General features: G+C 49.2%; 1 protein-coding gene across 6 annotated transcripts; it reads left to right on the forward strand.

Moving 5' to 3' along the window:
- Positions 1 to 565: 565 nt before the first annotated feature.
- ptpn13 (protein tyrosine phosphatase non-receptor type 13) lies at positions 566 to 27341 on the forward strand. 6 transcript variants are annotated; one of them, XM_029169653.3, is made up of 49 exons: positions 566 to 989; positions 4024 to 4143; positions 6192 to 6358; positions 7152 to 7217; positions 7664 to 7849; positions 7937 to 8024; positions 8977 to 9579; positions 13482 to 13574; positions 14290 to 14374; positions 14686 to 14899; positions 15293 to 15367; positions 15465 to 15636; positions 15726 to 15876; positions 15968 to 16106; positions 16197 to 16349; positions 16435 to 16617; positions 16729 to 16888; positions 16994 to 17420; positions 18366 to 18472; positions 18634 to 18687; positions 18802 to 18891; positions 18997 to 19104; positions 19185 to 19316; positions 19417 to 19898; positions 20180 to 20311; positions 21176 to 21269; positions 21364 to 21449; positions 21536 to 21692; positions 21773 to 21987; positions 22074 to 22172; positions 22252 to 22625; positions 22710 to 22872; positions 22958 to 23113; positions 23219 to 23390; positions 23466 to 23676; positions 23781 to 23863; positions 23942 to 24003; positions 24145 to 24300; positions 24396 to 24561; positions 24672 to 24740; positions 24841 to 24944; positions 25038 to 25093; positions 25192 to 25289; positions 25408 to 25556; positions 25653 to 25743; positions 25839 to 26176; positions 26259 to 26474; positions 26556 to 26618; positions 26711 to 27341. In XM_029169653.3, exons 2-49 carry the CDS (start codon positions 4029 to 4031, stop codon positions 26786 to 26788), a joined length of 7638 nt encoding a protein of 2545 aa, XP_029025486.1. In that variant the 5' UTR covers positions 566 to 989; positions 4024 to 4028; the 3' UTR covers positions 26789 to 27341. The 6 variants fall into 6 exon arrangements, with proteins under 6 accessions (XP_029025486.1, XP_029025490.1, XP_029025489.1 ...); XM_029169657.3 differs by having other exon boundaries at positions 20180 to 20296; XM_029169656.3 differs by having other exon boundaries at positions 15468 to 15636.
- Positions 27342 to 27665: the final 324 nt, after the last annotated feature.

Consider the following 27665-nt stretch of genomic DNA (forward strand, 5'->3'; position numbering starts at 1 on the left):
TCAGCACAGGGACATCAGCCATCTCCATGTAAAGAGAAAACAACCAGTGTTAAAGTAATCGAAGTTTGTCGCTTCAGCTCTTGGTTGGTGATAATCATTCTGCCTTTTAGCACTCACAGGCAGAGGCCTATAGAAACGGGCCTTTTCCCACAGACGTGGTGTAATGACGACTAACAGCCACTAGATGACGCACCACGGACCATAAATAGGTCAGCTTTGAAGCGCGCCATAGGAAGGAAGTACTCAGCGGCGAATTGCTTCCTGGCTGCGCCGAGAACTTTGATGACATGGGAAATTTCAAAATATGCGCTCATCGTGCGCTTTAGATCAAACATAGCACATGGTCGACACACTGATGACCAGGATTGATATAAAATGCCACAAAATCGCATAAATGCGTCTTATTTTTTTTGTTGTGTAGTTTTACTTTAGAATTAAAATTGCAAAAAAAAAAAACGCACAACAAACTAATATCTGGCCTTTATAAGCTGAACCCGCGGCGCAATTGAGCCCCAGTTGTGCGCGTTGCTATAGAAACAGTTTAATGACATCCCGAGCAGCGAGCCAATGGACGGCCGTAGTAAGGTGTCTGGTTACTCCCAGTCAGCCCACGCTCGCTGGGCAAAGGGAGGGGTTATCCTGCTCCTCGGCCGTAATGGTAACTCGGTTGCGCCCGCGGAGACTTCAGCGTTGAGCAGCTGGATCCCAAAACGCGTCTTATACGTGGAGCGCGAGGCGGAGGCCGCGTTCGTTCCCACCCGCGGCGTCTCGGGGAGCGGTGCCATCACTTTGGGGGGGATTTTTTTTTTATTTTTCTGGAAAGGTGACGAACTAAACCTGTTGCCTGTCCGACTCCCGACTCGCCGTAGACTCTCCAAGATGTTGCTTTGTGGATGGGATGGCGTCCGCTCCCGTGCTCGTGCGCACTCATAGCCTCGTCGAAGTGCGAACGTCCCCCCCCCGGCTGGTTTCGTAGCTCTGTCCGGCTGGTAAGTGCCTCCATTCGACCACAAGCAAACAACGTGATGTGAGTAAAGTAAAGTTGCGTGTAGCTGCCTCGCAGTGCGGCCGTCGCTCAATCCGTCGCTCCGCCGCCTTCGGGGTCTGAGCGTCGGCTCCTTCCAGGCTGGTAAATAGCGTGTTTGGTGTTACTTGTTGTATTCGGACCTTAACGTTTTTTGTGGGGGGGGGCTCTATCACAGCAGTGCAGCTCCTGGCGTCTGACATGGGGGCGTCTTGGCCACAGTAACTGTGCTCTCGGTTCGGGAGGAAGGAGGCACCGATCCTAAAATAACACGGCGTCCAGCTGGCTTTGAATCCGTCCACCTGCGCTGCTCACCGCTATAAACATTCAAATATTCACACGATGCTGCTTCAAGTGAGGCGTAATGTGTCAGCTCAGACTAAACCACCCACACACACCCCCCCCTCCCCTCATTACCATAGAAAGGTAGTAGATTAACTCAAAGTCAAATACAGTTGGACATTTGTTGCTCAAAGTAAAGGTCATTAAGCTCAACCTAAGCTTTTATCTGTACTGGTTTTGGGAGCATCCTCCAGTTCATGGCATGGATCAGTTAGGAAGAGGTGGGGGCCGATGGGGTGAGGTTTTCCTGAAACCCTGCGTGTCACGGCACTCGTAGCAACCCTGTGATTAACAGAAATGCAGCGGATGAGGTTGAGACCAAAATGAGAAGCGAGGGCCGCGGGTCCAGAGCTGGGCTGATAACCGTGGAGCAGTTCCTACTCTAATGCTCTAATGCTTAGTTAAGACAAACTGGGACCCGATAGGTTAAACTGTAACTGGACTGGGATTAATGGAAAGCAGCATCCTGCGTTCCCTTCACGGTTTCACCACGAGCGAAGCGTCCGCTGCAAATGCGACCACAGTTTCTTCCCCACAAGCCGCGGAGGAAGCGGTCCCAGTCCGGGTTCTGGTGTGCATGCGTTCGGCATGGGACGTCATCACTCAGGTCTGATCCAAGGCATGGTTGCATAATGTTACGCGCTTCTGAGAAGTGAGGTTCACGCCGAGGTTGCCGTCGAATTTTCCTGCCGCCGGGCGACTTCTGGAGAGATCCTCGCCTCAAGGTTGGCGGCGTCCGTCCTCTCACCGGCTCGGGTTCCAAACGCGTCCGCCAGCCGAGACCACAGCCCCTCGTATCTTTATGTCATGACTTGTGCTTTTGGAGGCAGAAGTGGATTTTTTTTTTTTTTTTAAATGGACGATTGCTTTGAGCTCAGGTTTTTCGGGCGATTTACAGGCTTTAATAAGCGAGAGCTACTCTGCATCCCAGACAGGAAGGTGGGCGGAGGGGAAAAAGCCTCACCTAAGTGCAGAGCAAGGAGCGCTATCACGTTTCTGGGATTATTCGCTTGAAAATCCTTGTGACTGTAGCCAGGACTTTGAAACTCTCCGCAGCGGCAGCCGTGCTAAGCCCTGTTTAGGTTGATTCTCCCTATAGAGCCATAGTGTGGGAATACCTGGGAACAAACATCCCCACTGTTTGCAAAGTAGCGGCAGGGGCTGTCTGCGCTCGTGTTTTGGGCCACTGCCTCCTAAGCCCCCTTAATAATGAGCGGGACCAGAGTCCAATGGGAGGGGAACGGGCCTGTTCAGCAGCCCCGGCGTGGATAAAAACATTCCACTGTAGATCTCTGTTGAAATAACAAGGGCCGCCAAACAATCGGCCTTCACAGCGGCCGCGCTGCCCATTCTCATGGGTAATGAGCGAGATGGGTAGCAGCCCCACTTCGCCCCGCACTTCACGCCTCCCCATTGACAATAATGGTTAACCTGCATTCCTGCATAAGCATTTTAAGGCCGCCGCCGCCGCGCTTACTCATTAACTCTCCTCTCGAACCTGGGAAACGGCAGGAGCGGCGGCGGCGGTTCACGCGCCGCCGTGGTTAATGATGCCACTGACCCAGTTCATGCCGAGAGCTTATGAACGGGTGAGGATCATAAGCCTCACCCCACTTTATCTAGATAAAGTTTCATTCAAGGAATAAATAATAATAGTTTACACAGACGTCCCCTCTTGTTCTGCTGATGAGCTCTGCTGCGTTTCCTGTTTGGATGCGTTTATGGCTGCGTCGTCTTGGGCCAAATATGCTGTGTTGTGCCTCGTGTGGCTTTGTTGAGGAACAATGGAGAAAAACAAACAAAAACTGAGGATTTTATGCATTTTCGAAGGCAAAAAAGTAGGTGTGGGACAGAGATTCACTTTAAGGGTGGTTTAAACATCTCGCTCATGAAGTGATGGAGGCGTCATTGGCCGTCAGGGCTGCTCCTCAGCGGCTGACTGTTATTGGTCTGTTCCCTTAATCGTGGCTGTAACACGCTTCCTCAGCCTCAGTTTCCCACAGTGCATCGTTTGCATTGCCTCGCACATTTGCCTGTTTGCATTTGAGCGTGTGGGAAAGTTTATTGTATAGTTTGCTTTGCAACTATGAGGTTTGTATATAGTGGACAAAGATTAGACAGAAGATCGAATCCCTGTTGAATGAATTAGATGAAAACATACCAGCCAATAGATGACTCCTCACATTAAAATAGTCATATAATAATTTCATCAAATCATGTGTAATCTGTGTAGAGACCTGATCTCACTTATGGCTAAAGGTTTTGATTCACTGCTGTCCACATACACCATATATCTTGAGTTCGACCCGGCTCCGTGTCCACATTAGACCCAAGCAGGTCTGTGCACTCGCTCAACCTCATCGGCTGCAGATGACGATGAGACTATTTAAATTTGGCTTCTGTCAGATCAAGCGAAGATAAACAGAACAATGTGTCAGTTTCCCCAAGATGTCGTCAAGCTGATTTCTATATTTGGGTATTTATTTCCTGGTTGTAAGTTATTTGGTGTGTGTGTGTGTGTGTGTGTGTGTGTGTGTGTGTGTGTGTGTGTGTGTGTGTGTGTGTGTGTGTGTGTGTGTGTGTGTGTGTGTGTGTGTGTGTGTGTGTGTGTGTGTGTGTGTGTGTGTGTGTGTGTGTGTGTGTGTGTGTGTGTGCAGGGAAGATGCATGTGTCCTTGGCAGAAGCCTTGGAGGTCCGAGGGGGTCCGCTCCAGGAGGAGGAAGTCTGGGCAGTGCTCAGCCAGAGTGCAGAGAGCCTCCAGGAGCTGTTCCACAAAGGTACGATGCTTCTCAGAAACTGTACATGCACAAACACTTGTCATACTCATGCACTTAAGTCCTTCCTGCTCTCTATAAGTAGTGTAAGATGAAACAGTCAGGGCCCTTTTTCTCAGGGCTCAGCATCAGCAGGATTGTTGACCGTCCTGTTCTACATTTGATTTACATTGTGACTCATTCATCCCTGCGAACCGATTATTACCAAAGACAAAGAGATAAGGCTCTGGTGTCTTTGCATCTTAAGCAAATGTCACCAGCGGGCGACTGAGGAGGGTTGAACCCTGGAGACACTGCACAGGATGTGAGTCAGCGACACATCAGTGCCCCGTGTGTTACCTGAAGGTCCGGGTGACTGTAACCACCGTGAACGTGTCCTCTGAACGGGCCTCGCTGAGCCGCATCGCTGCAGCCCCTGTAAATGCTCCCGTCATCAGATAAGACCAGCATGTGAGATGAGGCTGTGATAAAATGCAAGGTTGGATGCTCGGAGCATTTGAAATGATTTGCTTCTCACGCAGTGATTGGAATCGTTGACGCGTCCTTTTTCCTCTCTGTGTGTGTGTGTGTGTGTGTGTGTGTGTGTGTGTGTGTGTGTGTGTGTGTGTGTGTGTGTGTGTGTGTGTGTGTGTGTGTGTGTGTGTGAGTGTGTGTGTGTGTGTGTGTGTGTGTGTGTGTGTGTGTGTGTGTGTGTGTGTGAGAGACTGCTGAGTGAAGCTAGAATTTGAAGAGCAGATGTTGGAACCGGTTATTATATAGTCACTGAGCTATGTAAAGAAGCATGTTCACCACAGGAGCGGATTAATAAAAGTCACCGCTCAGACTCTGATTTGTTAATCAGTTGGTCGGACGTTCGGAGCTTTTCGCCGCTTTATTCTTAGAAACGCGCGAGGAGCAGAAGCCGGTGCCGTCGTCACGCTCCGGGGGTATTTACTGTCTGTCTGGTGAGCAGTGAAAGGAAATCTCTCTTTCTATTCACGTCCCCTCAAACAGACCCGCATTGTCAAAGCAGCACCTTTTTTCTCCCCGCGTGCGCGTAAAACAGTCGCGGCTCCTTCACTCTGTTTGTTGAAGAGAGGTGTATTTGCATCGGTGACGCTGTTTGAGGAGTTCCCTGCTAGTGGTTTCACCTACAGGCCCGTCCTCCGCTCCGCGTCTGGCGCTCTAATAGCACGTCTGCCGTGTGGAAGCGTCTATTTACAGGAGACGGGCCCAGAGTGTACAGCAGTCGTCCAGAACTATACCGGACCCGTAATCGGAACACATGACGACTGCATCCAAGCTTCATGAAACCGATCAATAACAGGAGACGCGTCAGTCCGTCATCAGCTTCTGCTGAGCTCCATTACTTCTGATCCAGAGGAAGCGCCTTGTGTGCGATACATCTGTTAACCCCGTCTCCTAATGGTCACACGAGCCTCCAACAGGAAACTGATATTTACTTAGGGAATTCCAGCTTTTGAAAGCAGATATTTTGGGTGGTTTCAGGTCCAGTTCCTCTGTTCGTCTCCCCGCTCCGCTCCCAGTCGAGCGTCAGTCGAGGGAGAAGAATTTTGCAGCGCTGCTCAAACATTCCTTTGTGTATTTTTAAAGCGCTCCTCAACCATAGTGCTGGCTGCGGCTTTGCAGGGGAGGAGGGCCGCGCCGTGGAGCCGCTCCTTCTCTGCTGCCGGGGCCCCGACGCCTATTTTCTACCTATGTGTTTTTGTTTACTTCAGTCATCTCCAGTTCCCATAAACAGCAAAGCGATGGCGAGAAGCGTCCGTTGCGGTTGGACGCTTTGACGGCTGCTGCTTTCGGACTTATTCCGATGATTCAAAACACGGGGCCTCACCAAAAGTGTGTGTGTGTGTGTGTGTGTGTGTGTGTGTGTGTGTGTGTGTGTGTGTGTGTGTGTGTGTGTGTGTGTGTGTGTGTGTGTGTGTGTGTGTGTGTGTGTGTGTGTGTGTGTGTGTGTGTGTGTGTGTGTGTGTGTGTGTGTGTGTGTGTGTGTGTTAAATATATGTTGTTGTTTTGGGCCCGCCGGCTCAATCACTGCATTTCTCTCTCAGACCCCGCAGCGATGGGCTTCATCATCTCTCCCTGGTCCCTCCTGCTCATGCCCTCCGGCGGCATCGCCTTCACAGACGAGTACGTCACCCAGCAGGACCTGAGAGCCTTCACAGCCCCAGAGGTGCTGGAGGGGACCTCCTTGGTGTCCGTGTCCGACATGGAGAAGGTATTATCTCGTGTAGGTCCTAATGCATTGTTGTGGGATGAATCCATGACCGGCTGGCACAGATTGGGTGTTTGCAGATCTGTGGTGGAGCTTGTTTTACACAGTGGGGGCCACGCCTCCGTGTGTTCAGCTCTCTGCCTCTGCTTGAGGAGCTGAAAGCTTGCATGACTGGATTCTCGCTCTGGCACGGCTCCACAGACCTCAGCACGGCTTTGTGCTGACTCAGTTTTCCAGCCCTGGGCCCGACTCCCCGCTCGAGTTATTTCGGTTCAGAAGAGATGATCTGTTTCTGTCATTATCGGAGGCCGCGGCTGAATATGCGTCAAACGCGAGTGCCTCCGTTTTCCTCGTCGCTGCTTTGAACGTATGAGGCGTCGAACACGCACCTTTTTGACTGTCCATATTTTCTGAATGCGTGAGTGTGCCTTTAAATCTGCACTGTGCCGTCTGTTCCTCAAAGACCTTGAAGGCTGTGTTGCATTCTTTGGCAGTCCCTGAATTATTCTTTCCTCTACCAAGCCCAACATTCAGGGGAAATGATTTCTCTCCCAAGAAACGAGTGCACAGTAATAAGGGAAGGAAAATGGAAAAATGTTTTTGGATTTAAGCTGAAAGCCCACATCTTTTTTTTTTTTTTTTTTTTCCCCAATAAAAGAATGAATTCACGATTTATGACACCCCATTACTGTTGGAGCATTAGTCTGGCTCTCCTTCTCTCTTAACAGGGTTCAATGACTGTTTTGCTTTAAACAGGAAACCAAACCTTCACTTTGTTTTTACGCTTCTCTCACAGATGCACATGTACTCACTCGGGATGACCCTGTTCTGGGGAGCAGACTACGAGATCCCTCAAAGTCAGGTAACGAGTCGCACCACGGGCGTGATTTACAGGCCGCAATGTCATGTTGATGGCTGAAAATTCAACTCTAGCAAACATCAGCCACCTTTGTTTGGGGCGAAGCGAATTGCATCGATGAAAAAAATGAGGATTCTTCCTTCCACGTGTGGTCATGGGGTCGTCCCTAGAGGGGTTCAAATCAAATCGAATTGGCGGATTTGATTAAGCAGCTCAGAAGTGGACTTATTAAGAATGGAGACGGCGCTGTAAACGCCGCCCACGCTTCAGGATGTGGGGGGTGGGGGCTGAGTTTCCATCAGATTCCGTGGAAACGCCAAGGTTTCCGCCAGCAAAAACATTTGGGTCGAGATAAAGATAACGAAGTGTCCTCCTTCATCGGATCGCGGGCGATGCTGGCGGTTTGGTTCTGTTCTGCTTTGTGACGCCACCGTCTCTCCCGTCCGCAGCCCATGAAGCTGGGGGAGCACCTCAACAGCCTGCTGCTCAACATGTGCGACGACGTCACGCTGAGCCGCATGTCGCTGCGCACGGTGCTGGACATCTGCAGCAAGCACATCAGGAACTCCACCTGTGACCCCCCCTTCTCCTACATCAGGAAGCTGGTGCGCCTGGTGCTGGGCAGCCTCTCCCAGGTGCGGCGGCTTTGCTTCCATTGAGTCCCGGGGCGGCATTGGGCGACGTATCCTCTCTGATCTCTGCTCCCACTTTCTCGTCCTCAGCTGGACGGCCTCCTTACTGACCGAGAGTCCCTTCCAGAGCGGAGCAAGGAAATCCGGGAGCGGCTGAGGGGCAAAGGCTTGCCCTCCGGTGAGTGGATATCGATGCAAATACACACTGAAAATGGAGGGATTTGTTTAAATAGACGTATAGTTTGATGTAGTGTTCGTCGGTCGCGTTCCGACTTTCCTGAGTTCGCGGGCGAGAACTGCAAGTGGACTCGGAACGTCACCCCCGGACCTCGGATCGGTCTTGATTCAGGAAAATATGACCAAATCTTCCCAGTGGTTTTCCAGAGAACTGCGGCATTTTTCCAGGCCACGGAGAGGAGAGCCGAACGCAAACATGGCCGCCGTCCCGATTATGTAAGCGCGGCACGGCATTGATTACAGAGGCATATTTCGGAGTCACCAGTGAGGCGGCTGGTCTGCTGTTTGTATCGGCGCTTTGTTTCCCAGCCCTAGGGAAAGTACATGCAAAGAGCGTTACTCGCTTCTTAGGAGCCTTTTTCATCAAGGAGCTGCTCACTCATTCCACTGTTTCCAAGTTTTAATAGCTGCTACTAGATTTTAATTTGTCGTGTTTTTTCATGTCGGGAGCTCCATAGTAGAATCAGCTGAAAGACTCCTTCATAAGACCTTGTGCTGTTCTCTTTTCTTTTTTTACCCCCCTCTTTTATTTCTTGCTCAATCTAGTCCTTGTGTGCTTCCCCGAGTTCCTGGAAGACAGCCTGTCTGACTTTGATGTGTTTCCCTGTTAAGACCGAACATATGCTCTGTAGATGAAACCACCACATGCAGCATTTTTACAGGACTTGATGCCTCCCTTTGCTCTCGTAGCTGCAGCTCGTCCTGCACATGTGTGACCTTTTTTCACTAAAACAAGAGCCGTGAGTGGCGTTGCACAGCTTCTCTGCACAGGCAAATTCAAATCTGAATGTGAAAATAGATCTTGTGAGCTCGTGCTATGTAGACTAGTGGTCTTTAAACTTTCACTGCCATTATGAGCCTCTGTCTGAGCTTTGGTTCCCTTCTGTGCTCAGGGAGAAGTGCCGCCCCCCGGGTTCTGGAGCGCTACCGAGCCAGGACTCAGGAGCAGACGTCTCTTAACCGGGGTCTAAGTCGATCCATGGGGTCCCTGCCCATCCAGGGTCTGTTGAAGGGGGACGAGAGGGCCGACCTCCACTTCTCACTGCCCGACTCCCATGACTCGCCGAGTGAACACTATCCCAAACACCCCTCGTCCCAGCAGGAACAGTCTTATCCCTACCTGCACCCCCTTCACCCCCAGCAAAAAGGCCGCCCTGTGGAGCTGGATCGGAGATCTCTACCCTTCCACAGTAGGGACCCGGGCCCCAGCCAGGCCAGGAAGTCTTGGGCCTCCTCCGTGGATTTAGCGTGCATCGACCCAGAGGCTCTTCGCTTCGGAGCGTTGGAGGATGCACGGAGAGGCAGCAGCGCCTTGAGCACCCACTCCGTGGGCAGACGCAGGGAGAGCCACTCGGTGTTCTCCGACTTTGGCGGCCTGAAGAGCAGGAAGCCCCACCACCACTCGGCCCTGTCCGTGGGCTCGGGCCTTCCCGGTGCCTATGACAGAATCAAGGAGAGACAGAGGAAACTGCAGGCGCTACGGCTAGCGGTCGATGGTGAGTATGCTTTATTGCTTCACATAACGCTTTGTAGCCCTTGAACGCACATAAATGGCTTAAGTTTATCAGATGGGCTTGTTTTGTGGTCTGCATTTTGAAAAAAAATTGGGAATGTGTCCTTGACATGAGGGACACAAAGAAATGAGGCTTAGATTTCTTATTTATTTCTCATTTGCATCTGGTTTTGCCTGGGAACCCACCACTTACATTTATCTTCCTCTGGTAATTGGATGTGGTTTGTGCAAAGCAAACGGTTTAAAACCCCGTCGTCATTTCCAAATGCTTGTTTTTCCTGTCACGGCCTCATCCAGATCTGTTATCTCTGCCCAGTGTTGCCACATGGGAAATAAAGAAGTATGGTACTGTTGCTTTAAAAATATCCTATTTTGACCCAAACTGAAAACAACTTTAAATAAGAGTTGTTAAATAACAAACATATTCTGTGCACATAACCTCAGGAAATAACACAGAAGTTTAGTTATTTGTTTTTATTTAAACAATTCCTTTTATTCATTTTTGGAGCTGGAGACTTCATGTTTTGTACGTGTTTTTTAATGTCCGACACCACTTGAACACCGCAGCAACACCAAAAGCTGTCGGCCTCGTTCAACAGGTTGAATCCACCCCTGAAGCGCAGCGTCCAACTCACAGACAGGCCGATGAAGCTGCTTGGTTTATTCACCAGTCTCTGCACCTCCGCAGTCTTTCCTATTAGTAGTTTGCTTTGGGTTCTGAACTCATGTTTGCTTATCTTCGCCTTTGTCGCGACGTCGGAATAAACAACTGCAACTGTGAAGAAACACGAGCGGGTCATCGAACCAATCAGCAGTGGTGCTGATGTGATTGACAGAGGGGAGGAGCCAATCGGCTACGAGTGAAAACAGTTTCTGGCAAAGTGCGCGTCAGTCAAAATGATATTAGAAAATGATGATCAACAGTGAACTATCGCATAATATAAGTGTAATTATACAGACCCCAAAACTATAGTATAAATAAGATAATTATCGGCACGAAGACAGAGTTCACACAGCCAGCGACGATGATGCTTTTAGTGACACCTCGGAGCTTTGACTTTGCTCATGTGTCATTATTGTATAACGCGTGTTGCCGCTACTTTGTTGGAACATGTCATGGCTCATCTGCTGCCTTACTTAATTGGGATTTTCCAGCTCTTAAAGACAACATGTGTATTAAGTAGTCTGTGGCTGAGACAAGGGCCTCTTTAGATGTCTTGCAATAAGCCACGGCGTGTTTAGATCCAAAAGGTGGAACGGCAGGATGGCGTGAGCACCAGACTCCAGCTGCAGATCCTGTGCCCATCTCTAACGACCATGTGGGACCTGGAGCCGGGGCGCTGGCATGAGCGCCGTATCATTGGCGGTGGCTGGGCAGCAGCGTTTAGACATTATGTATGACTCACTGGCACAGAGGTGGCCTCTAATTACAGGCCAGCGAACTGTCACACATGCTATGAAGCAAAGTCCCTCACTCTCTTTTTTTTTTTTTTTTTTTTTTTTTTTTTTCGTTTATTTTGCTTATTCACGGCAGCGAAAACACAAATAGGGGCACAAGTGTATTCACCAATCACACAGGCACCAGGTATTTGCAGGCGGACATAACTCGGGCAGGATTACAAGATTAGACCGAGGCCACACACACACAACGCTACTGTTTAACACCTCGACAGTCGGCCCCAGCAGCTTTACGCTCCCGCTGCAGCTTACTGAATTCTTGCTAAAGCCTCCATAGGCAGTAAATACGAGCGTATAGGGCTGCTGCCCGCCTCAAACCACCATCCTCCTCCTCCTCCTCCTCCTCTTCCTCCGCTTCCTGCTGTCACTCTTCGCTCCAGCCTCCCTGCCCGACATCACTCTCGTCATCTGCTGGTCAGCCCCAGAAAAGTGCCGGAAAGGCCTTTGAGTTTTGAGCCAACGAGTTCCAATAATTTTTATTTATGAATGTTTGACACAACGCTGATGCAAACGAATGTGCACGCCCGTTAAACCGACGGCAGCAAATCGCTGTCAAGGCTGAGCCAAAATATTTTATCTTCCATCTTCGAGCTCGTTCACTATAATATGAATGGGGCTTAATTGAGCACAGAGGCCTGTGGAGCTTTATGGGTGTGTTTCTTGACATAGACCCCCCCCCCCCATCTTTCCTCCTTTTCACTTTCTTCTGTTCTTTTCTGCAGGTCAGTGATGGCGCAGCAGTGATCAATGATCTCAGGTTTCTCCCAACCCGCTTTTATGTTGTGTTTGCAAAACGTGTTGAATTGACGGCATAGATCTGACATGAGCATCACTAAACGCTGCGTGTGCATGCCTGTGTGTGCATGGACATGTTCATGCCTTGTCCCTTTGTCTCACCCGGTGCCTCCACGTCCCCCCTCCTTTCACCTATCGTTGCCAAGGTGCTTCAGTCGGTAGAAACTTTCCTTGCAGACCAGGAGGCTGTAATTGGAGTCATGCGTAGCGGATGAGGGAATTCCTAACATTATTGGACTTTTCCGGGCACTTGGCAACAGGTCGTTTGTTCCTGGTTTGAGGCGCTAGAGGTGGAAATGTTTGCAAAAGCACAACATCTGGAATGTTCATAATTATATAAGGGTTTGGTTTGTAAATATACATTTATGAATATGAGTTCTGATTTAAATGCTTGTTTTTCCTTTTATAAGGTTATGCAGGTGGTAATATTGTTGATTTAAGCCAGTGCCTCCCTGCTGTCGCTGCCTGTCATCGTGACGTGTGCCCAAACAGAATGCGGCTCATAGAAACTGTGTGACACACAACGCTTGTGCAACAGTCACAAGGCGGCGAGGGCGTGGGAGAGGAAGTGAGAAGGTAAACTGAGGAGCAGGAGTCGGTCCAGGTGGGGCTAATTGTTCACGCGATGCGCTCACGGTTGAAAAGGAAACGGATCCGTCCTCTGTCTCCCCTCCTTTCGTTGTGAACCCGTGAACGCCCCGTGCTTGCGTGTGTCTGCATGCTTGTGCTCACTGAAGGTGATGAAGCAAGGAGCTGATAATCCGCCCGTGTCCGAGTCGAGTGTCAGTTTTGGTTTGCTCGCCTCACCCCGGCCTCCGCTCGTCCAGATGCACACACTGCAGGTGATTGTGCAGCGGTCTGTCGCCCCTGTAAGCGTTTGTTCTCGCATGAGCAAAGCCACGTCGGCGAGCGGCCTTGAACTGCACACGAGCGAGCGCTTCTTGGAAGAGATGACACGGCATCAAAGGAACCCGTGAGTCACGAAGGAGGAACTATGAGGAACTGTTCTGGGTAACGCTCCGTCTTCCGAGTAAGACTGGAATCGCCGTAAGTGTGTTTTGCTCATGATGTTTACATAGGACGTCCGCCGCCGCACACAACAGCCTGCGCCGTGAAACTGTTCCAAAGTAAAAATCCTTCTGCAGTGACGGAGGAATGCCGCCTATTCGAACTATGCAGCAGATACTGGAGAGCAGGACTTTCAGGTTCCGCGTGCCGAGAGGGAGAAACGCGTGACACATGTTCCGTGTCAGAATGTGTTGAGAATGTTTAGGTTATTGTCCCATGTTGCTGCGGTTTCCTTAGCTGTTACGGGAGCAGGTTGCTGCTTTTTCCAGTGTGGTTGAGTCTTAACCAACAGCATGACTAATACCCGCTTTGTCCATCTCCTTTCAACTGGTTCAGGGTTACCAAACCAGTGACACCAGAAGCATAGGTTTGGTTTGTAGTCATAACAGTAGCCTGTTCAAATCTTAATAGAAAGTTCTTTTCGGGAAGTGTTGCCTTTGGAGCATAAACGGTTTCACCTTAAAATGACCACAGTTGGTTTGCGAGGCATGTTAAGTGCATGGGCTGTCTGGACTGATTGCACAGATGTAAATACATGTTAACACGACTGATGCCGTCCCTCAGATCCGGTCCACACCCACCAGAGGTACCACAGTGATTACAGTTCATCCAGCGAGAGCCCGTCGGTGACCTCCTCGGATCCAGACTACAGGCAAGGTAAAGATGCACGTCAGCAAATTCTTAGTTTCAATTCAGTTATGTCTCAAGGTTCTCAACGAGCCCCGAGAAGGTGCATTAGTCGACAGAAACATGTCAAACTAATGCTGGGTGGAATCAGATCCCGTCCTTCGCACTGTAGGACGAAACCAAACCGCATGAGAGACGTGGTCAAGATCCGGTTAACGTGGGAAACGGCTCTGCGCCTGCGGCGTTCAACCTGCGCCACGCAGCTCAGATAGAATCTTTGCAAACTGAGGTACAGAAATATGCAAAGTGTGAGTGAGCGTCTGACGCCTCGCTTCACCCGGACAATTGAGCCGTAGAGTTTAGTGGGCGGGCTTCATCACATCCGCTTTGTCACTGGACTGTGTGTAACGTGGCGTCATATGTACAAAACCTAGTGCCGTGAATTAATTAATGATTAGGGTCAAACTCTCAGATATGTTGGGAGGCGGAGCTGAGCCTCACACTGGCCCCATTATTCCATCTTCACACGTTTGTTCGACGTTGACCTTTGACCTTTTGTGAATTGAAACCCTTGAATGTATAAACAACACAGCGTTTGGCTGAGCGCATACTGTTACTGTACTGATTGACCTGATTTCCTTATTCCGCCCATTGCGCCTGCCTCGCCGCATGTTGCTGCGTGCGTGGGCCCGTCGGGTTCCTCCGTGTGACGTCCGGGCGGCTCACGCTCTCGTCTCTCTTGCAGCCAGGAGGCCCGGCGACGCACGGCGCTACAGCTCCCAGCTCGCGCTGTCGTCCGAGCACGACGGCCTGCCGCTGACCAGACACAGGTAACGCACAGCAGATCCCGTCGGCCTTTCCGGGCATTTCCTCAGTGTGTTTTGATGTCACCTCGTGAAAATGGGCCAAGACTATGGGGGCGATCAGGTTGTCACGCCTCCCTAATGACGCTGACAGGTGTTTACTCTGACGGGGCCGTTTAGGTCACAAATTGTGCTCGGTGAGAGTTCCCGCCTGCGCGTGTTTAGCGACGCCGACGCGCAGAGCAGGCTCGGCCCCATGCTTCAGCAGTGAGGTCATCTAGCGTGGCATCCGCATTCAGCGGGCCCTGTCTCTCTAATCTCCGTCTCTCTGGCTGTAGGCAGCATGAGGGGGCCGACGAGGGCCTGGCGGGAGCCGAGCTGCTCCTCCAGAAGCAGGAGGAGGAGGTGCAGCGTCTCCAGGCTCACCTGGCCAGCAGGCTGTCCAGGGCCTCCAACCTCTACACCACCGACGACCCCCTGGCTCCGTCGCACGCCTCGGTGCTCGACCTGCGAGACCCCTTCTACGGCCCGACGGCAGTCCGCAAGCACAAAGTTTGTCCACGCATTAAGAATATGCATCAATAATATCTTAAATGATCTTAAATCCATGTGCTGGTGGAGGTTCCTGTTCTTAAAACTAAAATCCTTCGCGGTGAAGGACAGGAATCCGGCTCCTCTACCTGTGGTGTGACCTAATTTCTCCAGAACGCTGACAGGGAAGTGTGAACGTGTGTGTTTGTGCAATAAGTAGAAGCAAACATCACATGAGCTGCTGTCAGTCCAATTCTAAGATCACAGCATGGGAATGGCTGTATATAGTGTATGCGTGTTACAGATTGATGTGAGGGAACTATCATAAAAGCATCAAAACCCCAGCATTTAATATTCTGTGCACTCTTTAGTGAAAATCCTCTGATTATTAATTCCTGTTTATGCTCATGGCAGAACTTCCACGGGCCTGAATTCGTGAAGATGGCCAGCGAGCCCTGCGTTGCCCTGTCTGTGCCCTCCTCAATCATGGTGAGGAAGCGCGCCCAGGACAGCAAATTCACGGGCGCCGCGGGAATCATCAATGTTGTAGCCTAATTATTATCCTCTCTCGTTTCCCGTCCTCAAGAAGCGAGGGCGGGTGGAGGAGGTGCAGAGGAAGGTGGGCGTCGTGCTGCTCAACGGCCAGAAGCTGGAGCTGAGCTGCGACGTGAAGGCGGTGTGCAAAGACGTCCTGGACATGGTGGTGGCCCACATCGGACTCGTTGAGCACCATCTCTTCGGCCTTGCCTACCTCAGAGGTACTGGGAGGTTCATTCTGTGTAGTTGGGTTGAAAATGAATCCAGACTGACCCCCTCCTCTCCTCGCCTTCTTTTAAATTAACATCAGAGAATGAGTTTTTCTTCGCTGAGCCTGATGCCAAACTGTCCAAACTGGCCCCGGAGGGCTGGAAGGAGGATCCTCGGAAGAAGAAATCCGACGTGCCTTTCAACCTTTTCTTACGGATCAAATTCTTCCACGACGACGTTAATCTCATACAGTAAGCTTTTATTTTGGCGTGAGCTTTTATTTTGGCGTAACACTCGCCGCCACGCTCAGGGCGGATTCACAGTGTTTCCTGTGAATCCCAGGCACGCTATGACCAAACACCAGTACTACCTACAGCTGAGGAAGGACATCTTGGAGGAGAGGATGCGCTGTGACACAGAGAACGCCATGTTGCTGGCTTCTCTGGCTCTGCAGGCTGAATTCAGTGACTACCAGCCCGAGGTAGAGTCGCTATGATACTTTAAAAGTCCAGGAAATAAAGATGATAAAATAATTTTTTTTAAACAATTGCTTCTAATCTCTGGTTGTCAGCTTCATGGAAAGACCTATTTCAGACTGGAGCACTACCTGCCGGTGTCTGTACTGGACAAGGCTGACCAGACCACCATCAAGGAGGAGCTGCCAAAACTCCACAGCAACTACTATGGAGCACCCGAGTCAGAGGCGGAGTTTGAGTTCCTCAAGGTCCGAAGGCTTCTGAGCTTTACACATGCACTTGTTATTTGCCTTGTTCACGTGTATTTTTGTGTCACACATGATGATGCTAAAGGTGAGCCAGAGGCTGACGGAGTATGGGGTCCACTTCCACCGGGTGTTTCCTGAGAAGAGGTCCCAGTCCGGCATCATGCTCGGCGTCTACTCCAAGGGGGTGCTCATCTTCGAGGTCCTCAATGGAAATCGAACCCCGGTGCTCAGGTTCCCCTGGAGGGAGACCAAGAAGATCTCCTTCACAGTACGTTCTTGATTCTTTACAACCACAGAGGAAACAGTCACGGTCTAGAGGAACTGCAGTGCGGGCGATTATCACTCTCGCTTACGTGGTTTCAACTTCTCGTTCGTGCAGAAAAAGAAGATTTGCCTGCAGAACACATCGGATGGGATCAAGCACGTGTTTCAGGCCGACAACAAGACGTGCCAGTATCTGCTGCAGCTCTGCTCCGACCAGCACAAGTTCCACCTGCAGACGAAGGCCCGTCAAAACAACCAGGAGCTCCAGGACCTAGGTTTGAATATTATGATGGATGAAAATTCCCCCTTCTGTGCTTTTTTTTTTTTGGCCAATTGTGCCAATTGAGCATGCGTTTGTTTCTTCTACTTGTGGTGATCAGAGAACAGCCCCCTGAACAGTTTGCGCTATTCCCCTGACACTCGGGGTGCAGACTTCATAGAGAGACCACTGAGCCTGGCCCCCAGCTTATCCACGCGCTCCAACCCGGACCACCTGAAGAGGATCTCCTACTCGGAGGTGGCGCTCAACCGGGCGCCCTCCGGGCCCGTCGTCGTCCGGGATGAGCTCCACTTTCCGGGTTTCAATCCGACCGCCTCCGCGGCCCTTTCGAATCCCCGCGCGATGAGCCGCTCCCACCACAACCTGGCGCTGATGCCCGAGTCCCCGGAGCACCAGCTGGCAGAGGGGCACCGCGGCCCGCCGGGCTTCGGACTGAGTCAGCCGCAGGCCGGCCAAGCGGCCGCCCACGTCCAGCAGCACCAGCGAGCCCTCTCAGACACAGACTCCCTGTCGCTCCAACAGGACAAGTGAGTTGAAAGAAGCCACATGTTCACATTTGGTTATGTATTTTTTTTTTAGATGAATTCTGAATAAAATCATGTCAGTGTTATAAATGCTCAGATTATCTCTTTGTCGTATTATTATTTTTCCATAGATCAAACAAAAAGCCAGTTGTTCAGGACTCTGTGGGTTCTAAGTTAGGACTTGTTCCTGTAGCGCTGTAACACTGCAGAGACACTGCCCTCCCCTCTACATCACGCCTCTAATTAACTCTCTGGGGGTGTGTGGGTGCGGGTGCACATGCGCCGGCGCGTCTGTGTTTGGTGATTGTGCCACACCAGGGGGCCGTTTCACAAAACCCAGACAGCGGATTAATCTGGGATCTTCAAATTGTCTCGGTTAAACGTATTCTTGACCCGGTCCGGGAAGCAGATTCTTTGTTATCCGGCTATAAACAGAGTGAGGAAGGAAAGAACGACTCTACACAAAGTCAAATAACAAGTAACCTAAACACAAACAGGCCAATGGGGAGATAACAGTAGCTTGAATGAGTGGGATCATGCAGATGAAGTTATCAAGCTGCTATTTTGAAACCACCTACTAAAACCCTTTTTTAAAAAGCAACTATCTTATTATTTGCATAGGGAAGTCACATGTTGGATTAACAAGTGCTGCTGTAAATCTGTGCTGCAGTTTGCTAGAATAACAGCTAGAAATGCATCTATGACCTGTCTTGACCTGGAGGCCACTGTTTATCCAGGCTTGGTCACCAGTTATGACTCACCTTGGTCAAGCCTGGTTTTCCTTACTTATGCTGTGATCTTTCTCTTACTCTTTCAAAATTGCCAGAAAACCATGTTTTTGTGCCGGCTGCTCCCTCTTGTGTTGGCTTCACGAATGGCGTCTCTTTGCAATAAAATCACTACATGCTTTTATTTAACCTCTTTTGACTATTACTTTCTCTCTCTTAGGTCATTTGGCACCGTGCCCCACAGCAGCACAGCCTGGAGCCTTAACCAGTCAAAGAAAGAATCCGACTCGTCTTCCATGGAAGATACTGGCCAAGCATATGTAGTAGGTACGGTGACATGTGAAGAATGAAACTGCTCATTATTTAATATTAGATTTGGTCAATCTGCTGTTAGCTGTTAGCAGCAGGGAGCAAAAGCTTTGTGTTATTGCTGCTGCTCTAGCTCACTTCCCTCATAGTTACCATTAAATGTCTGTGTTCTGTTCCAGGAGTCAGTATGCACAGCTCCTCTGGCCTGCCTTCAACCCCAGTGTCTGTCAATGGTACGTGCCCTGGGGGTCTGTGATGAGGATCCAGGAGTTCTTTTAAATTCTACTTAAACATCTTGTTCAATCTGTTGAAATGTGTATAAAAAGAGGCTTTTGCATACGGTTTAGATTCCCTCAAGAAAAAGCTCAGCGCTTTACCGTCCCCAGAGAGAGAAATCACCACGGTAGCGCTGAAGAAAGACGTGAAGTACGGCCTGGGTGAGAGCACTTCCCTCAAATGACTCAAATCCATGCCGTGGCTGCTCTCAGAGCTGTTAAATAGTCGTCCCTAGGCTCTAGTCGACCTCTGATTCCGTCCTCTAGGCTTCCAGGTGGTCGGGGGAGAGACCTCTGGTCGCGCGGGGCTCGGCACCATCGTCAGCTCCGTCACCCCCGGTGGTCCTGCTGACGTCGACGGCTCCTTGAAACCCGGTAGGCTGGCGTTCTTCTGCCCACGTCTCCCACACAGTGATGCTGCCGGTCCTGACTGTGCTTCTGTGACGCTGATGCAGGCGACCGGCTCATATCCGTCAACGACGTGAACGTGGAGGGCCTCTCTCACGCCAGCACCATCGACATGCTTCAAAGTTGTCCCGATGACGTCACTCTGGTGGTGTCGCAGCCTAAAGAGCGGCTCTACAAAGGTGAGCACAGGGTGTTGAGCACAGGGTGTTGAGCGCAGTTTGTCGGTTTTATTTGAGAGACTCCCACCAGTGTCGTCGTTCTTATTTCATATGTCGATAGATTCTCCTCCAGGCTGCGTTCCCTATCCGACCAAATCCTCCCTGAAGTCGGTGAACTCGGGATGTGAGCAGGACGTGGATAGCTCGTCTGAGGAGCACGCAGGGATGGGGAGCCCCAGCCTCCCCCCTCACAGCGCCGGACCACCGTCCACCGCCTCCTCCTCCTCCTCCTTCCACCAGGACGCCAGCCGCAGCTCCCAGGACTCCAGAGGCAGCAATGCTAAAATCAGCAGGCCCCCCGCTAACGGGGTGCAGCAGTGCCTGGCCAGAGCCACAGCTGCTAAAGCGGCATCCGCAGCCCTGCACAGTAGACCAGAGCCTGACGTGGCTTCAGACCCTCCGCCGCCTGCTCTGCCGCCCAAGACCCGGAAAGCTCAGAAAGTGTCTGAAGCTCCCAAAGCGCCCGAGCAGTCGGACCGCGGGGACTCTGACTTGGATGAGGAGGCTTTTTCCAGTAGTCAAGAAAAACTCAAGGTCAAAAAGGTGCGGCCTTTGTGTTCCTGAATTCACACAATACTTAATCCCAGGATGTCAACATTTCTTCTCTTAGCAAGCATTGCCTTTCACTCGGATGCTTGGCACCACTAACTGCCCGTTTGTGTGTGTGTTCTGCCGACCATTGGAGCGACGTTGTCAATGAGAGGCCCTTTAAACTCCAAACCGCATGTTGTCCTTTCTAGTTCAGCTCCCCGAGTCCCTGCTTGATCCCTCTGCATGTTCCTGCCTGTGATAATTCAACTTAATACCCTGTTCTCTGTTCGCAGGACAACCTCACGGAAAGTTTAAATGGTAATGCCCCAGGAGTCAGTAGTCTCTGTCCCGGAGAACTATTTGACGTTGAGCTGTCGAAAAAAGACAGCAGCCTGGGCATAAGTGTCACGGTACTGTTCGACAAGGTTTTCACCCTCTTTTTGGTTTCGCCCCCCCCCCCCCCCCCCCCCCCCCTTCTCCTCATCATCATCATCATCGTCCCTGTGCTGCCAGTGTTTTTATGTTGCTTGATTGCCATCTTAATCCACTTTTTTAATCCACTGTCCTTTTGCATGCTAACATTGTGTTTAATCAATAAGGATTTTAAGAACACAATCGGGTCAAATGGACAAATGACAGTAAAAACCTGTCCATCAGCTTTTTATTTGGCGCCTGTGCACCTTTTTGGTTTTTAAAACCCTATTGATTACCTTTTTGGTTTTTAATGCCTCACTTAACTGTGTTTCTACAGACAAGAGTTGCTGTTGAATGTGTGTGTTCAGAATGGATTTGGTTTACTGGTGGCGTGTTGCATAAGTGAGCTAATCACCGAAAAAGCCATGAAATTCACCTTAACAATAAGCAGATGACCATAACTCAATGGATGGTGAATAGACATTCATGTTGCCTCTGATTGCTTGGGTTCAGCCGCCTCGGTACCGCGCTGGAGGATTTTAACGCTATGTTACAAATGTGAAATGATGAATGCTTTGTTATGGTTGCCAGATTTATTAAAAACCAGCTCTAAATACATGATGACCTGAGTTTTACTAGCAATTAACCTCTTCAATCTGAACTAGTTATAGTGCGTAATAGACACAGACATGAGTTGATCTCCACACACGTGTCATAACATAAACCTCAGGTTATCACACTGCTGTTTAGCTGTGGAAAAGACAAAGCACTTATCATTTTGTCTAAACCCCTCCACACCTCCCATCAGCTCCCCTACAGAATCATTATCTATATTCACTCTTGGAATTAGAACTAAAATCTATTTAATTCTTTAGGGGGGAGTCAACACAGCTGTCCGACACGGAGGAGTCTATGTCAAAGCTGTTCTGCCGAAAGGAGCCGCAGAGCTTGACGGGAGGATACAGAAAGGTACGGACTCGTATTATGATGATATTGATTTAAAAATGATAAACTATCTTCCATCTTTTCAGGTGTTTCGTTAACTTTGCTAACCTCTCCGCAGGCGATCGTGTGGTGGCTGTCAATGGGAAAAGCCTGGAGGGAGCCACTCATCAACAAGCAGTGGAGACTCTGAGAGACACTGGCCAGGTGAGGGAGGGACCTTCACAGCCACTCTCCTGCTGCAGAGCTCCTACAGTAAATGGAGTCAATCTCTCCTCTCCTGTGCCATTCAGACGGTGCACCTGTTGCTGGAGAGGGGTCAGCGGTCTGAGGACAGCGTCAGCGCGCCGCTCACGCCGCCATCTGCTGGCAGCAAGCGAGAGCAGCCCAAGGCCAGAGAGCCGCCACGCGAGGTCAAAGACAAACCCGACTACAGCTTCGTCACGCGGGGTGAGACGGCCGCGCGGGTTAAAGGTCGCCCGCCTGCGAGCGAGCCGGGTTCCTGACGCGCCGTGCTCTCGTCTCCACAGATAATGTCTTCGACGTGCGCCTGCTGAAGAACACGTCAGGCCTGGGCTTCAGTTTCAGCCGCGAGGAGAACGTCCCTGACGAGCCCCCCGGCTCCAGCATGGTGCGGGTCAAGAAGCTGTTTCCCGGCCAGCCGGCTGCGGAGAGCGAGCGCATCAACGTGGGCGACGTCATCCTGCGGGTCAATCAGACGCCCCTCAAGGGGCTCTCGCAGCATGTGAGTAAGACCCGCCTTGTATGACCAGCTTTTCGGTTGGTCGCTAGGCTCCATTTGTAATAACTGGCTCTTATGCCGACACGTAGGAGGTGATATCAGCCTTGCGCGGAACAGGTCAAGATGTCACTCTGGTCCTTTGTAGACCTGAACACGGGGTTCTTCCTGAGATGGACACTTCCATTTTGGTGAGTCAGTAACTTTATTCATCATTGTGTACCTTTCAATCATCATCTATTAAACTAAATGTCCCATATGTCCCCCAAGACACCGGTGCCCTCACCTCGAAAGCAGCCAATGGTCCAGCCAGAGCCCAGTCTGAGCGTAGACAGGGCGAGCACGCCTCCAGGTACACAGGGGAGGAGTCCAGGGCCCGTACAGGAGGCCCTGGAGAGGCTGATGCTCAAAAGCCCCGGCCGACACAACAGCTACAGCGACAGTACCGACGGCGACGAGGAGGTGGAAGAAGCCTTCAGCCCTACGTCCCTGGAGCAGAGCAGGCAAACGTGGGAGCAGAGTGTCTACCAGACGCCCGGGAGCAACCTGGTTCGGTACGACAGCACCGATCGGCTGGACGACACTAGCACCTCCGCCTTCTACTCCCCAAACCTGTCCATGACCAGATCGGACTCCAGTACAAGGTGCCAGATTTAATAAAGCAAAGGTGTTAACGCCAGACTGCATGTTTTCCACTAGCTTGAACAATGTTGTATTTGTTTTGACAGACATGCTTCATCTCCGGTGTCAGCTGATCTGGAGTCATCCCCCCTCCCCATGAGGTCCTCTCCTCCCTCAGCACCAAGCCCGGATCCACTACCCCCTCCGCTGCCTCTGCCCTTAAACCTCACTGCATCTGGAAACGGACAGGACATGGAGGATTTTCTCCCGGTAAGGACGGATGAAGCTAGTGTTCGGAGGCGTCTCGATATCTAATTTTCTGGGGTCAATAACAGACATTCTGTTCCGTTGTTAGGAAGTAGTGCTGATGGTCTCCTTGATGAAGTCAGAAAAAGGCAGTCTGGGCTTCACCCTCACCAAAGGTAACGACCACGGCTGTTACATCCACGACATTGTCCAGAATCCAGCCAAAGGAGATGGAAGACTCAGGCCTGGGGACAGAATGATTATGGTATGAAACGTATCCCCTCAATCTAGTCTCGGTCAAGCTCCCTATTAAGTGTCCAGCAGTCTATGTCTATCCAAACAAACTAAATCCTTTTTTTTTTTTTACTAGGTGAACAACACGGATGTGAGCAAAATGGGCCACACTGAGGTGGTCAGCCTTGTGCGTGCTGCCCCCCACATGGTGGATCTAGTGGTAGGGAGGATCCTGGAGGCTCCCAACCCCCCCATAGAAGCTCACCTGCTGCCTGACATTGCTTTCAAAGGACAGCAGGAACCCCTTGGTAAGAAACAGCCCCCGTTGCATATGCACTTGGAATTTTGGGAGTGAAGACGCTCATTCCTCGTTCAATTCCCAGGTTTGATACTGGACGGTGGAAGCGACAGTGTTTATGGGGTGTTGTTTGTGAGGGACATCCTGCCAGATTCACTGGTATTTAAGGAGGGGAGCTTGAAACCGCTGGATTTAATCCACTACATCAACGGCGCTCCCACCCAGGACCTGACTCTCAGTGAGAACATGAGGCTGTTGGAACTCTCCCTCGACAACCTCACGCTAAAGGCCACAAGGTGCGGCGACAAACACTTTAGATTTTCACAGTGAGACAAAATTTAGCTCAGCTCCCTGTTAAATAAAAGGCTCTAAATAACTCCTGGTTCTTTCTGCTTGAAAGGGATGGAAAGCCTGTTTTTCCTGGACAGAAAAGCGTCTCTTTTCTCAACAATAACATTAACATGGCTCCATCCAGCATGAATGGTACAGTATGACGTCACATCTGCCTAGTTCCCAGGACGTGTTGTTTTTCATATAATTCTAATTGACTTTTTTGTTTAGGATTTGTTACAGAGGAAGATCCAATAGACGCTGAACGACTGGCTGCACTTTGTCCATTAGAGGTAAGTTTAAATAGAGATATATTATTTTGTATTATGTTAACCTTAGCATTGAAATCTGTTCCTCACTCGCATTTATCGGTTAATAAATTGCAAATGTAAATAACGTGAAGGTAAATGCATATATTGTTGTTGCATATCCAGGAAGAAATTATTAAGGTGGATTTAGAGAAACCACCATCTGGAGGTCTTGGCTTCTCTGTGATCGGAGGAGAGAGGGGGATCTTTGTCAAGTCCATCACCCCAGGAGGAGTAGCAGAGTCCTCAGGCAAGCTGCAGGTGGGAGACAGGCTGCTCAAAGTAAGTGTACACTTTTCAATTACTTTTGATGTTCTGAGCCCGTTTGCAGTCCTCAGGGGTTTTAATTATAAGCGTCTGGCTTTTTTTAATTTCAGGTGAATGAAGAGCTAATGACAGGCGTGTCCCACACAAAAGCTGTCACCACCATACGTAAAACCCGAGGTCTGGTCCATCTTATAGTGTCCAGGCCACCAGACCAGAGCCCAGACATGTACCTGGGCTATCTGCCTGTCAATGCTGACAAGTGCAATGGAAACACGGGTAGGAGTTGGTCCATTTATGGTCAATTACAACATAATTTATACAGATTTAACCAGTAAGAATTAAAAAAACTTCCCCCAATGGCAATAACAAAACCATGTTGCTTTCAGATCTGAGTGAGGACAGTGGAGTGAGGACTAAGATAAAGTCTGGATGCCTTCCTCCCATACCAGCAATAGGTAATATTTAAAAGTAACGGTTTAAATCCAAATTTTTATTATTATTATTATGTGATATGTAATTCAATTTTAAACCTGACTGAACATCCATGCTTCACAGACTATGAAGATGCTCCGCTACCACGAAGAAGGGAGCCAGAGCACAGCGCTGAATTTTCTGACACAGACTGTGATGGTTCATCTTTGCCTGAAGACTCTCCTAAGGTTCAAATGAAACTCATCAGGCTTTATGAAATTATATGATATATCTGTAATATGTGATTTTTATTAATCAGTGTATGGTTTTTATCTAACTAGAGTTCCCGGAAGGGGGAATGGCCAGAGGAGAGTGTTGACGACCCAAGAAATGAAAAGTAGGATTTCTTATTTCTTGTTATTGAAAGTACAGTTCGCATAAAGATTTGGGAATCAATATGAAACCTCTTTAATTGTTGCGTTTCCTAATGGACAGCTATCTGCAAATGACATCTGGACAACCAGAGGAGGATGAAATCACCTGGGGCAGTGATGAACTGCCCAATGAAGACATGAACTCCAAAATAAGAGATGGTAAGAGATGACTTGAAAGTGCATTGTCCTGTTGAGGGGAGCAGGGTGGAGCATGAACATGCAGCCAGTGAATCGGTATTCATATTTATTTCAACCTGCCCATTCATTTGTCCCCCAGATGGGCTGATCATCACAGAAGACGAGCTGACATCTTTGCCCCTCGTCAGAGTGGTTCCCGACGGCCAGTATACAGGACCAAAGCTCAACACCGTGGTCCGGATGATGAGGGGGCTTCTGGAGCAGAAGGTCCCACTGCAGGAGTTCGAGGTAAGAATCTGGTTAGCGCCTCAGAGTCAGCAGATCTAATTGTGACTCACTAATTGTCTGAGTGTGTGATTGTTTGTTTGTTTTCTTCCTTGACAGAATCTGCAGAATCTGCAGCCACTGGATGACTGTTTAATAGGGCAGACCAAAGAGAACAAGAAGAAGAACCGCTACAAGAATATTGTGCCCTGTAAGAATATTACTGATGGAAGTTCAAGAAATTAAAAAAAATCCTAAATTAGGTGAGATTGTTGAAATGAGTTTTTATGCACTCATCTTTTCTAGTCGACACAACTAGAGTGGTCCTGGGCAAAGATGGCGGCTACATCAATGCCAACTTCATCAACATGCCGGTGAAGGATGAGAGCTTCATGTACATCGCCTGTCAGGGACCCTTACCCACCACGCTGGCAGACTTTTGGCAAATGGTCTGGGAGCAGAAGTCCAATGTGATCGCCATGATGACCCAGGAGGTGGAGGGGGGCAAGGTGAAATGCCAGCGGTACTGGCCGGACACACCGCGGGCAGCGGAGGTGGTGGGTGACAGGCTGCAGCTCACTCTCCTCAAAGACCAACATTTAGACCACTTTGTCATCCGACTCTTTGAGTTGAAGGACGTCCAGGTAGGTTCATTAGTGTTTACATTCATACCACGTATGAATTCAAATCTTTAACCACTTTTAATGCATTTACGCTCTTCCTCAGACTAATGAGACACTGCACGTAACTCATCTCAACTACACGGGTTGGCCCGACCATGGAACGCCCACACAGCCCGAACAGCTGCTCACTTTTATTTCATATATGAGATACGTTCATCGATCGGGACCTATTATCACACACTGCAGTGCAGGCATTGGTCGGTCAGGAACACTCATCTGTATAGATGTGGTCCTGGGTCTAATCAGTAAAGATGCTGATGTAAGTATGACGCTATATAAGTGTATTGTTTTGGTTTTTTTCTGTTCTGATGATCACAGTCTCATTAATGCTGTTTTGTAGTTTGATATTTCAGACGTCGTCAGAAATATGAGACTTCAGAGACACGGAATGGTCCAGACAGAGGTTATTTTTTAACATTTTCCTTCTGTAAATGAACATAAAGTTTTTTTCTGTAAGTCTTTTTTTTTCTCAAAATCTTTCCTTTTTATTCACAGGATCAATATATCTTCTGCTATCAAGTGATCCTCTACGTCCTCAGATGCCTTCAAGCTGAAGAAAACATCTCAGGATAGCAGAAGCCACATATCAGCAACATCTACATGTAGATGCTGAGTGACAGTTTTTTGTTTTTGTTTTTTGTTTTTCAGACGAGCAAAACAAAAATGGAGCAGAGTTGACACAGGCAGAAATTGCCAAATGACACTAAATGTTTTTAAAATGCCTTAAATATTCAGTGTCTTGAGTGCAAATCTTTTATAGAAGTCTATATTTTTATGTTTGCTTTTTGAGTTTTCTCTCTTTATGGCTGCTACTCTTTTTCAATGCATTCATGAGAACTGCTGATTGTATTGTCACTTACATGAGAACATTAATGGTTTTTTTTCAATTCATGGATATTGTGATTATAAAGGCGATCAAGAATTTCTTATTTTATAAGGAACAAAATTCTACTTGTGTATTTTAAATCCTATTTTAATGCTGGAACATGCTTTGACAGAATACTATGTCAGTATTTGCTCTGTAAATGAGTTCTACAGAAACTTGCTCACTGCCTGAGACAAATAATGAAATTAAAAGTGTACATATTCATCTCCTAAAAATTAAACTGGATTCATTTTAAACGTTCTGTAGACAAAGTTTTGTTTTTAAAAGTTTGCACTCACATTCAAATATTTATTTAGAAAAACATTGGCTTAATGTGCATCCGTCTGTTGACTTGGACAATGAAACTACAGAAAAGAAAAGTAATGTCTCCAACTGTGTTAATGTCTAAAACTGGATTATAAAGTGCTCAATGAAAAAAGCTGTTTATATTTAACTTTAAAAAAGAGAGGTACAGTAATGCAGCAATGAAGGTTTAAAATTGAATGTTTATGTTCAGTTAAGTGTGCAGTTTATCATTTTATGTATAAAGATTTCAGATGGATTTCCACATTTGTATTTTCTTAG

This window comes from Betta splendens, chromosome 12 (genome assembly GCF_900634795.4).
Source record: "Betta splendens chromosome 12, fBetSpl5.4, whole genome shotgun sequence".
In the NCBI taxonomy this organism is placed as follows: Eukaryota; Metazoa; Chordata; class Actinopteri; order Anabantiformes; family Osphronemidae; genus Betta; species Betta splendens.